Here is a 12,514-nt window from a genome sequence, read left to right as displayed (position 1 = left end):
TAATTAAATCTAAATTTACATAAAAATTTTGTTGATATTTATATTATCTAAATTATACAATAATATTTATTGAGTTTGACGCGCTTTGACTGAAATTATATTTTAAGTGCTCTTCTTGTTGTTGAGTTAATTTTGAATACAGCGCATCTGAAATTTCCAGTCATTTACATTTTTATGCCAGTCATATTATGTTTAATCATATGCTAGATTTAAAATATCTCTTTAACCAAATACATACTATTATTTTTTTTTTTTCTAAAAAATTTCGACAGCAAAATTTTCCGTTCGAAAGCTTAAAAACTAAAATAACTAAAAAGACATTTTATTTTAATAATATGTGTAGAAATGTATAACGCACATTGTGTAGTCATTTAAATGTCAACTAAATATGTTATACGCACGTCATCTAATTTTGAGACGTGAGTATTAAAACCGAAAATCAAAATTTTGTTCTAAATCTAAGTTAACTATCAATTTTAAATGTTCTATTTTTTGGGCAATACTGAAATAAATTTATTCATGGATTTGTAAAATTTTGGTTGCAACGTCAAATAAATTTTAGGTTATGCATAAGTAAACTGCAAAAAAATATAGATGCAAAATTAAAGATATGATAAACGATAACTTAAATTACTTAATTAATTTAAGTAATTAATTAGATTTTAACCTCTAATTTCAATTTTGTTAATTATTTTTATGAAATCACTAATGTAAGTAATGAAATTTTCAATTAATTTATGCTGGAATTTACTCTTTCTATGTGAAAATTTAAATTCAAACGATATTTGCCGACGTTGTACATACTTATAATTTTCCCAATATGACTTTCGAAACTTGAAATAAAAGTTAAATTACAAATTTTTTTAAGTAATTATTTTTAATAATAAATTTCTATTAACTTTTAAAATTGTAAAATTTTCTCTTGTATACTAGTGAGTGCTTTAGGAAAAAATATTTCTCATTTTTCATCTCATCATAAATATTTCATAAAATTGCAATAAATGACAAGTTATAAATTTAATTATAATTTTCATTAAAATCTGTGCTAGCTGTAAAAATATGAAAAACTTGATTTATTCCCACACGAAACTATATATATAATTTGAATAAACGTGCAAGCTTAAATAAGCATTTTGTGTTGAAAATTTCAAGAAAATGAAAGCTACAAATTAATCCCATAACAAATGAAAACTATATTAGTGAGTTAAAAGTCACATAATTAAAAAGAAAATTTCAAAAGAAAGTGAAATAATTTTCTTCATGTTTTTTTTTTTAAATTTCATACTATATCATTATTTTCTTTGTCTTTAGCACCTTTTCAAAAAAAAATTTGAAAAAAGGAGCAAGTTTATCTCTGTACGTCCGTCCGTCCATCCGTCCGTCCATGTGTCTGTTTACAAATCTTCCATACAATTTAAGATAGAAAGGTGAAATTGCATTTATAAATAAATCTTTACTAGAAACCTACTGCCATAGAAAAAAGCTTTTCCCTGTCTCTCCACCCTTCCATTTAAGTCCCTTAAAGTTTTAAAAAAACCGTTTTTTGACTATTTATTCTATAAAGAAACTATGCAAACATTTTTTAAATCCTACATGAAAATGAAAAAATGGCAGTTTAAATTAACCGTTATCTAAAATCCATTTTTTTTCTTCAAATTTTTTATATCGTTTTTCTTCTAGACTATAAGTTGCAAGAGTCTGATTTCGCAGCGTTTAAATAATATTAAATAATTTATTTCGTTAGAAATTTTTTTTCCGCCTCCATCGGCCTTGCAAATTATCGCGATCCTCAAAAACTGTAAAATTCGAATTTTCTACAGCTTATATATTTTCGAAACTTCAAGCTTTTTCAAATTTCTATAAATGCAAAAGGCTTACTTTAAATGCCTTCTCACAAAAAAATATAGTTAGTAAATTTTTTTTATTGTAAAGAAAATAAATTTAAAATGCTAGTTTACAAACCATTGGTTTGACCCAACTTTATTAACATCACTTTTAGGTTCTTCAATTCCTATTAGATATACTTTGTAATTTCTTATCAAATTTTTACTAAGTTTTTTGCAGAATGTTTAGAAATATTGAAGGCAAGTACTTATGTAAATTTAGTCTTAATGAAAACTTATTTACTCGTTTGTGCATAATTTTGATTACTTTTTGTCCTGACGTTCCAATAGTTTTGTGTAAAACTAAATGCATGCGAGTTTAACTCATACAGGTCTCATTTTACAAAATTTTAATAGTAAGTACCTCGCCTCTAGAGCATAGTAAATATTTAATTCATTTTTTTGTTTATTTTTTTTAAATAAATAAATGAGGTCTCAATAAAATTATTTTAGTATCTACTTATTTCAAATTTACCGATAAAAGATAAGGAAAATTAAATAAAAAAGAGATGTATTTTTTGTATATTTTTTTTAACTGTTATTAATTTTCATTATCCTTTTCCAAAGAAAGTAAGAGTAAAATGCGAAAGGAAGGCGAATTAAATGGAAATTGTTTACAAAAGTTTCTTAAATTGTTTTTAAGGGCAATTCACTTGACAGAATAAATTTTCTATTTTTGATAAGAATATTCTAAGGAATACAAAGCTTATTTTATTTTATTATAAAAATTTCACTTTAGGTATGCTAGAATATAAAACGCAACGGAAGATGTCGTTAATTAATTGACTTAAATTTTTTTTAGTTGAACTGAATTTTTTTACAAGTGCTATACAATTTTAGCACTGATCTTTGAAACAAAAATGAAAGAAATTTTGATAAGCTTATAATATCGAAAAATAGACAGACGTATAGTCATTAGCTTCTTTTGCACCACGTGTAAACACAATACACAAAACTTGACCAACCAATGGCAGAATTGTCATCTAGTAGAAAATTTCTAAATACTTGATTGTTAGTTAGATTGCCCATATACAATCTTTTACTTGAGTAATTGTACACAATACAGATGAATAGGAATAGGAATAAGAATACATAACAAATCAAGGGGAAAGAAAAAAAATAAAACTTTTACCCGAAAACGGAAGAAAGAAAACAAATTTTTGGAAATGAAAATGATTTTTGCGCCGACAGTGAAATTTTCTTTTTTCTCTTTTTACAATTGAATTGTAGAAATAAATCATTTCCGCCGGCGACGATTGCTGTAAAGTTATGTTGTTGTTTTGGTTTTTAGCTTCCTTCAAGGAAAAATGAGCATAAAAAAACAATTTATAAAAATCTGCTAGACGTTTTACTATTCTATTATGTATTTGATATTTTGTTTTTCTTAAGATTTTAAAATGATTATTATGACTTCTTCATTTTCTGAGTGTTTTATTATTCAGAGAACTCGTGCTCCAACATAAAAAATTCTTACGAGATCTATTCATCTGTTTTGCGAAAAGTAAATGAAATTTACTGATGTAATTTTCCCTTAAACCGTTCAATTGTGATATTTTTCAGTTTATATGATTGTATGTACTTATGTTTGTTTGTTTATTTTTTTAAGCTTTTTGCTATTAAAGAAAGTTTGTTTTTTAAATTACTAATAATTTTTTCAATTCAAAAAAAAACCTTAATCATTCTATTTATTAATTATTTGTTTTTTTAATATTTTTGTTTTTTCAGAGGCTTTATTACAATCAAGACCTCTACCACATATACCACCTGGTGGAACCGCGGCAACATTAATAGATGGTGAAATAATTGTACAGCCAGATGGTTCAACAATTTTAGTAGCACATTCTGGTCTAAGTCAAAGTCAAACACATGGAGGTGGTGGTGGTGGTGCTGGGCCACCTAGCTCAAATACATCCGGTTTTGAATCAGCTCATAGATGGACATCAAAAGAAAATCTTTTACAGCCTGGACCAGAAGAAGATGATCCACAACTTTTCGTAGCATTATATGATTTTCAAGCCGGTGGTGAAAATCAATTAAGTTTAAAAAAAGGTGAACAAGTTAGAATTTTATCATATAATAAGTCTGGTGAATGGTGTGAAGCACATTCAGATACTGGAAATGTTGGTTGGGTACCATCGAATTATGTAACGCCATTGAATTCATTAGAAAAACATTCGTGGTATCATGGACCAATATCACGTAATGCAGCTGAATATTTATTAAGTTCAGGTATTAATGGTAGCTTTTTGGTAAGAGAAAGTGAAAGTTCACCAGGACAACGTAGTATTAGTTTAAGGTGATTATTAGAAATACATATTAGCTTTGAAATTATTAATTAATATACTTACATACATTTTAGATATGAAGGACGTGTTTATCATTATCGAATATCAGAAGATTCTGATGGTAAAGTTTATGTTACAGCTGAAGCTAAATTTAATACTCTTGCTGAATTAGTACATCATCATAGTGTTCAACATGAAGGTCATGGTTTAATAACACCATTATTGTATCCGGCACCTAAACAAAATAAACCTACAGTATTCCCATTGAGTCCCGAACCGGATGAATGGGAAATTTGTCGAACTGATATTGTTATGAAACATAAATTAGGTGGTGGTCAATATGGTGAGGTGTACGAGGCCATATGGAAAAGGTATGGAAATACTGTGGCTGTGAAAACTCTCAAAGAAGATACAATGGCATTAAAAGATTTTCTAGAGGAAGCTGCTATTATGAAAGAAATGAAACATCCAAATTTAGTTCAGCTTATAGGTAAGATTACAAAATTAATATTTAATATTTAGTTTGAAAGCATCATTTAAATTTTTTGTTTAATTGAATTACTTTTAGGTGTTTGTACAAGAGAACCACCATTTTATATAATTACTGAATTTATGAGCCATGGAAATTTATTAGATTTTTTACGTTCCGCTGGCCGTGAAACATTGGATGCTGTAGCCTTGCTTTATATGGCAACACAAATAGCCTCTGGCATGAGTTATTTGGAATCTCGTAATTATATACATAGAGATTTGGCGGCTAGGAATTGTTTAGTTGGTGATAATAAATTAGTAAAAGTAGCAGATTTTGGTTTAGCACGTTTAATGCGCGATGATACATATACAGCACATGCTGGCGCTAAATTTCCAATAAAATGGACAGCACCCGAAGGTTTAGCCTACAATAAATTTAGTACGAAATCTGATGTATGGGCATTCGGTGTTTTATTGTGGGAAATTGCAACGTATGGTATGTCACCATATCCCGGAATTGATTTATCCGATGTTTTTCATAAATTGGAAAAAGGTTACCGTATGGAAAGACCACCAGGTTGCCCACCAGAGGTATATGATTTAATGCGTCAGTGTTGGCATTGGAATGCACAAGATAGACCAACATTTAAGAGTATTCATCACGCTCTTGAGCATATGTTTCAGGTATTTTTATAATCCTTGAAATATCTATGTACACAAACAAATACTACTGAAGTTATAAATTCGTTTAGGAATCTTCAATTACTGAAGCTGTGGAAAAACAATTAAACGCCAGTCAATCATTAACACCACAAATGGGTAAGAAACCACAAGTGACATCTCAACATAGTCATCAACATGATTCTCAAGGGAATACGCCATTATCTGGTAACATCAATTTTTAAAACATAGTATAAAAAAAAGCATTAATGATTAATTTTTTTTAAACTAACTGAAAAATTTTTAGAAACGGGATCAACTTCAACCAAATTAAGTACATTTACAAGTCAAGGAAAAGGTAATGTTCAAATGAGAAGAGTTAATAAGCAAGGAAAACAAGCGCCAGCACCACCAAAGAGAACGAGGTATTTTCTTTTTTGAAGTAAAAACTTAAGTATAAGTCTTTTTAAATTTATACGATTTTGTTTTTAGCTTACTTTCAACGAGTCGTGATTCAACATATCGTGATGATGAAACCAAAAATATAGAAGAATCAAATAATCAAAATGGTACAATTAAAAAATCATCATCTTGCAGTAGTTTTATAATCGATATTCTATTTCGAGGTATTTGTCATATAAGTAAGAAAAGGAAAATCTCTTCTTCAGGCATTCTTTTATTAATTCTATGGAATGATGAGCTTTCAAATGGCTATCTTTAAAATGCTTGCATATTTGGAGTTTTTATATAAAATATTTCACTGAATATTGAATAAAACTCAATAATATTTTAAACTAGGGGACATAAGGAAAAAAGAAATGAAAATAATTTTTTCTTTTTTTTTTCTGTTTTTTTTTCCATTAACAATTTATTTTTCATTTTCCTAATAACATCATATTTACGAATGTAAATTATATTAAAGAAATTATTTTTTTTAAATATTAACAATGTAAATAATTAAACTATTATATTAAATTTGTAAAATAATGTAATCGTAAGAGTTCTATTGAAGCTATATCAATCCCATTATTTCTAAACAGATAATTATTTTCAAATTCAAAACACTTGAAATAAATTGATCTTGCGAAAATATTATTAAATTTTTCTTAAGGAACTACTTTTGTTTGAGTTTGAATTATCTTATTATGTCATAAATATTTAATTTCATTAGTATAAAATTAAAATGAAATAAACTATTCATTTTGAATTTGTTCCTCAAATACAACCAACAAGCTATACATATTTTGCATCAAGTCGAATAGTATGAATATTAAACAATTAATTACTTAAATGTTAATATTGGTTCAATTTTTTTGGGAAAAGACTGATGTTTCCTATGGCTTCTACATTAATTAGAGTTTATATATGTGACAAATACTTTTCAGTACAGGAATATTGCCTTAAAAATGCTTAATAAATTTTTTAAAAATTCAAGTCTACTTTTCAGTTTATTATAATTTAATATAAAATATTTGTTTCTCAAACAAGTGATAAAAATCTTCTTTTTTTTCTTAATTTTTGTTTTTATAATTTCTCTATTTTTATGAACATTTTCAATTTAATTAAGTATTATTCCAAAATTATTCAAAATTTTGTTTCTGGTTGAAATTTACTAACAAACCAAAAAAAAAAACAATTATTTGGGTTTTTCTATAAATTTTGTGTTTTTATTGTGTTTTAACTTTAATTTTGGAATTCAGATTTTTTTTATTAACTTTAGAATTCTGATATTTACAAATATTTTTTAGTTATTTTTAAGTTTATGGCCAAACTCACGAGCTTTTGCACAAAAAAAGAAATGCTCACAAAAAATCGTGAAATTGTGCCACTGCATTTTGTAAACTTTTCCCTTCAATCTAAAATTTCTTAATACTATTATTATTAATTTTAGGTTTAACACGCGACATTACAAATTTTGCAAACCGTGGCGGCGGTGAGTCCGAAAATGATACGAATGAAATGACACCAGATACAGACAATGAAAGCTTAGATCAAAATAAATTACATTCATTAGGAGGAGGACATCACCAACAAATTCATCAGATGCAGCAGCAACAACCGTCGCCACAGCAAATTCAACAGCAGCAGCAACATAATAAAGTTCAACATAGTTCTTTTAAAAGACCTACTCCAGTAATGGGTAACCGTGGTTTGGAGAGCCGAAGTAGCAAAAGATCTCAAGCACATAAACAAAATAATGAATTACCACCGCATCCAAATTCTAATTGTATTACTAATAGCGGTATGAATATTAATGGTACTGGAATGATAACACCACCTTCAGGATCAAATCAAGTTACTGTTGGTGCATTAGAAGTAATGAATGTAAAACGAGCAATTAATCGTTATGGAACATTACCGAAAGTTGCTCGAATTGGAGCTTATTTAGAAAGTTTAGAACAACAAGATTCCACGTCACAAGTTCATAATAATCAACAAAATTTATTACAACATCAGGACATGCCACCACCTCCACCTCCTAATCATCAAATTAACGGTTGTGCTCTTAATAGTACTGTTGTTAATCTACAACGAAATCCTAGCAATACTAGTAATTTATCTTATAAATCCCAGCCACAAATGATTCGCAGTAACTCTTCATCAGGCGTTACGATGGCAAATAATGCATCGGCTAGCTTAAACAAGCTTCAACGTCATCGTACTGCAGCTGATGGATCAATGATGACATTTTCAAGTTTTAGAGGAGCTCCTAGTGGAAGTAGCCCAAAAAGAACTGTACAACCTACATTAGCCGATTTGGAATTTCCGCCGCCGCCTTTAGACTTACCACCACCACCAGAAGAATTTGATGTTCCAAGACCTGAAGCTCCACCGCCTATCATAGCTCCTATACCTATTCCACCACCACCATTAATGATTAGCAATAATACATCTCAGGTCATTCCGCCAGTAATGTCGACTGCACCTGCAGCAATAAATAATAACGATGTTTCGAATACTGCACCAAGCGTAGAAGAAGCTAGCTCACGGTTTGGCGTGAGCTTAAGAAAACGTGAGCCATCGACTGATTCTTGTAGTTCATTAGGTAGTCCAGCTGAATCAAAAGAAATAAATGTAAAAGAAAAACTTGAAATGAAGTTATTAGCCGAAATAAAAGAGCGAACAGGAGAAAACTTGAGAAGAGACTGCAAACATGAAACAAATAAAGAAAATGGTAACCCAACTAGTGATCCAGTTTCAAAATTAGTCACAGAATTAGCAGAACAAATGAATTTGCCAAATGGAAAAGATAAAGTATTACAAAATGGCAAAAAAATTGGTGGGTCATTATCAAAACCTTTGAATAATGTCGTAGATAACAATCAAAGCACAAATCAATTTAAAGCTCAGTTAAAAAAAGTTGAACCAAAGAAAATAGCTTCAAATAAAATGAGCCAATCAAATGAATCTATTCTTAATAACGGAACTCCAACTGGTGGAATTATAGATTTTAAATCTCGTCTACGTAAAGTTGATAACAATAATGAAAAAGAGCATGATACAATAAGTTTAAGTCAAGATACAGAAAATAAATTGAATAATCACGATTTGACAAACAATTTTGACAAAAGATCAAAAATATCAAACAATCTTATTATCGGTGGAGGAGAGTATAAAAAGACTGAAATAAAAATTGATTTAATACCTGCTCAAACAAATAACGAAGATAAAATAAAACGTGACCATACAATAGATACAAATAGTTTAACTAAAAATAATTATAATTCAAGTGGTAGTGGTGGCGCAAATACTTCTGGCAGTGGTGGAGATTCGGCCGAAGAAGATAATACAAAACGTCGCAGTACTGGCAGTATTAGTAGTTTAAAGAAACTATGGGAAGCAAAAGAATCTTCTGGTAGTAATGGTCAAACTGATACATCATCAAATAATCAACAACAGCTTAGTCCAAAAATGAATACCAAACAAAAATTTTCTAGTAACTCCGATGAAAATATTGAATCTTCATCAATTATGTCTCAGTCAGCTAATTTAGAAGAAAATAATTCGCAAATAACAAATAAATTACAAAATAAACCAGCAGTACCATTAAAACCAACAAAATTCTCATCAATATATGCAACACCAATCGGACAAAAAATTAATATAAATGAAACAAATTCAAATACAACACCGAATCAACAACAGCAACAACAGCAAATACAACAACAGCAGCAACAATCAAATAATACAATACAAATAAATCGTGAAGGTATATTAGAATTAGTTGGATTATTAGAAGGTAGTCTTAAAATACCAGTTAATTCAATATCAGCATCACAATGGCTTCAATTAAGTGATAAATTAAATATTTTACAAAATTCATGTGTTGCATTTGCTGACAATGAATCAATGCCATTACATTCAAAATTTCAATTTCGTGAATTAGTAACACGAGTTGAAACTCAATCACGTTGTTTACGTTCAGCTGGTAGCAAAAATGTTCAAGACAATGAAAAATTGGTTATTGAAGTTGGTCAATCGCTTAAACAAATTTCAAATGCTTTGCATAGATAAATTATTACAAAACAAAAAAAAAAAGACAAAAAAAAATATTTCATTTTAATTATTATAATATTGAAAACTATTTAAAAATATTTTAACAAAAAAAAAAAAAAATGTATCATAAAATATTCAAGCGTTGGTAAAATTATTAAAAAAATTATTTTTTTTTTTTACAAAAATTTAAAAACATCATGTTCCTAATTTTATTTTCTTTTTCGTCATTTTTAAGGAAAGAAAATTTCATTTTAAGTAATTTTTAAATTAAAATTAACTAGTTTAGTATTGGTATTATATAAATTACTTATTATATTAAATTTTTTAATCAAAATTTATATTTTGAGTACAATTTTCGACAAAAACAAAAAAAAAAAATTGAATAAAACAATCAATGCAAGTTTAACTAATTCGAATCAACTTCAGACAGTAATTTAATTAATTATTTAAGTAATAAAATTTTCCAAAATTTGATAGTCAATAACTTACTAAAATATTATGTATTACATTTTAGTGCAATATCCCGAAAACCATAAAAACGAAAGGAAAGAATATATTTTTCATTCTTTTGTTTTTTTTTTTTTCATTCAAATCATTTAAAGTTCTTAACCAAGACAATGTTTTTTTTTCAATTTAAACTTTTACCTTTATGCAATGTTTTATAGTTCACGTAAAATATAAAATTTCTTGTTCGTATTAACAAAAATCAAAACAAAAAAAAAAATATAATCGCTAATTTTCAATGTAACAAATAATAATAAATAATTTAAATATTTATTAGCTCAGTATATATTTACAACAATACAAGCGCTTAAATTTTGTCTAAATCTAATTAATATAAATATAAATAAAATTGTGTCTTTTTATGTGTTTTAATTATTATAAACTTATCCCAAATAATAATAATAATATTAATTAAAAAATATAATGTTGACCACTTTACTAAACAAAACAGTAAATTGTTTTTTATAATATATTTTACGTGAATTGTAATCTTATGCTAATTGTTTGAATATTTTTAATATACAATTGAATCGAATATAAAACTATATAAATATAAAATTTATAAAACATAAATAATTATTATATAAGTTTAACTTTTTCCAATATTAAACAATAAAATCTAGTCAAACAACGTAAATAAAATAATAAACAATATAAAAATAAAAGAAACAAAAAAAAAAAGAGTAAAACTTAATAAATAAAAAACAAAAAAAAAAAAAAAGGAAATAAAAAATTTAATTTAAAAAAAATAAATTTTAAAAAAATTATTTACAGAGAAAAACAAATAAAATTGCTTTGATCCATGTAGATCTAAATACATAATATAAAAATTATACGAAGAAAAACAAAGAATAATACAAAATTTCGTTTTAAAAATATATAAATATATTTTTTAAAGAAAATTATTTCAATTGATAATTATTATAATAATAAAAATAAATTATAAGTTTTAGTAGTTATAATTATAAATTAGTTTTTAGTTATTACTTAGTAAAAAAAATAAAGAACACAAAAAAAATAGCAGACATATAAAAATCATCAAAGAAAATACATAAGAATTTATTAATAAATAAATATTTTAATTTTCGATTTTTTTTTTTTAGAAATTTAAATTTTTATGTTTTAATTAAAATATTTTGTTAGTTTAATGTTTTTATAAATTATTTTTACTTTTTATTTTTTTTTTTTTTTTTTTTTTTTGATACATAAATTATAATTTACAGCACTTATTATTATCATTTGTTTTTATTTTACAATGTATTAAATTTTTATTATTAAAATTAAATGAAAAATTGAAAATGATAATGTATAATTGTTTAAAAAAATATTATTTTCTATAAGTGTTAACGTAAAAATTATTAAATAATGTAATGGGATTTTTTTTTTTTTTTTTGGAAATCTATTTAAAAATTTTTTGTACAGGTAAGGTAAGTTTTTTTTTTTTTTTGAATAAACCACATGCCTTTAAATCCCCTTGCAACCTTCTCTACTATAACTAATAATATTAATGATTCTTTATCATTTTTTGAAAAATTTTTGTTTTTGTTAAGAAGCAATCATTCAATTTTCTACATTACATTTAGTTGACTTTATATTAATAAAGTTAGAAATTCCAATGTGTAAAAATTTTTTATATTATTTTAAACTAAATATTATGATTTTAAATAATTAATATAATGAAATTTAATATTTTATATAAAAATATTTTCATACATTTTTAAATTCAATTTGATGAATGTTAATCAATTTGCCAATTTCAAAAAAAAAAAAATGTAATATTCTATTTTGAACAATATTTATATTATTACATCAAAATTAATTTTATTGTATTTTATATTTTGTTTTGTAAAAATTTTGTTCCATTGTTCAGTCTGTGATATATTCTGGGGACAATTTTAATGTATGTAATATCAATTTTTTTCTTAATTTATTTATTATCATATATTTATATATAATGTTTCTATTAAACAACATTATTATAATATTATTTAAAATTTACGAAAATTTTATATATGAAAATTAAAAAAAAAAATATTTTTCTATGAAACATTAGTAGTAAAAATTTGAATATTGTTCGATAGTTATTACATAATAAAAAGAAATATATTTGGCAATAATCGATGGTATTTCAAATTCTTTATTAAAAATTCTTTATTTAAAATTTAAATATTGTAAATGTTTTTTTTTTTTATTTTAAGAAAATAAACGTTATCA

General features: G+C 25.6%; 1 protein-coding gene across 3 annotated transcripts in view; it reads left to right on the top strand.

Annotated features, from left to right (window-relative positions):
• LOC129615827 (tyrosine-protein kinase Abl) overlaps positions 1–10,308 on the top strand; it is a 126,466-nt gene extending 116,158 nt beyond the window's left edge. For 2 of the 3 annotated variants that reach the window (XM_055531209.1, XM_055531208.1), the window contains exons 3-9: positions 3,609–4,179; positions 4,243–4,658; positions 4,737–5,323; positions 5,392–5,527; positions 5,607–5,724; positions 5,792–5,925; positions 7,191–10,308. In XM_055531209.1, the coding sequence (XP_055387184.1) occupies positions 3,609–4,179; positions 4,243–4,658; positions 4,737–5,323; positions 5,392–5,527; positions 5,607–5,724; positions 5,792–5,925; positions 7,191–9,814 (4,586 nt within the window). In that variant the 3' untranslated portion in view covers positions 9,815–10,308. The remainder of the gene's footprint in view (positions 1–3,608; positions 4,180–4,242; positions 4,659–4,736; positions 5,324–5,391; positions 5,528–5,606; positions 5,725–5,791; positions 5,926–7,190) is intronic. The other variant, XM_055531210.1, reaches the window with a different exon arrangement.
• The last annotated feature ends 2,206 nt before the right edge of the window (positions 10,309–12,514 follow it).

This window comes from Condylostylus longicornis, unplaced genomic scaffold (assembly GCF_029603195.1).
Source record: "Condylostylus longicornis isolate FDR11 unplaced genomic scaffold, ASM2960319v2 ptg000148l, whole genome shotgun sequence".
Taxonomy (NCBI): Eukaryota; Metazoa; Arthropoda; class Insecta; order Diptera; family Dolichopodidae; genus Condylostylus; species Condylostylus longicornis.
The sequence above is the reverse complement of the archived record's forward strand: the minus strand, read 5'-3'. Positions and strand labels throughout refer to the sequence as shown.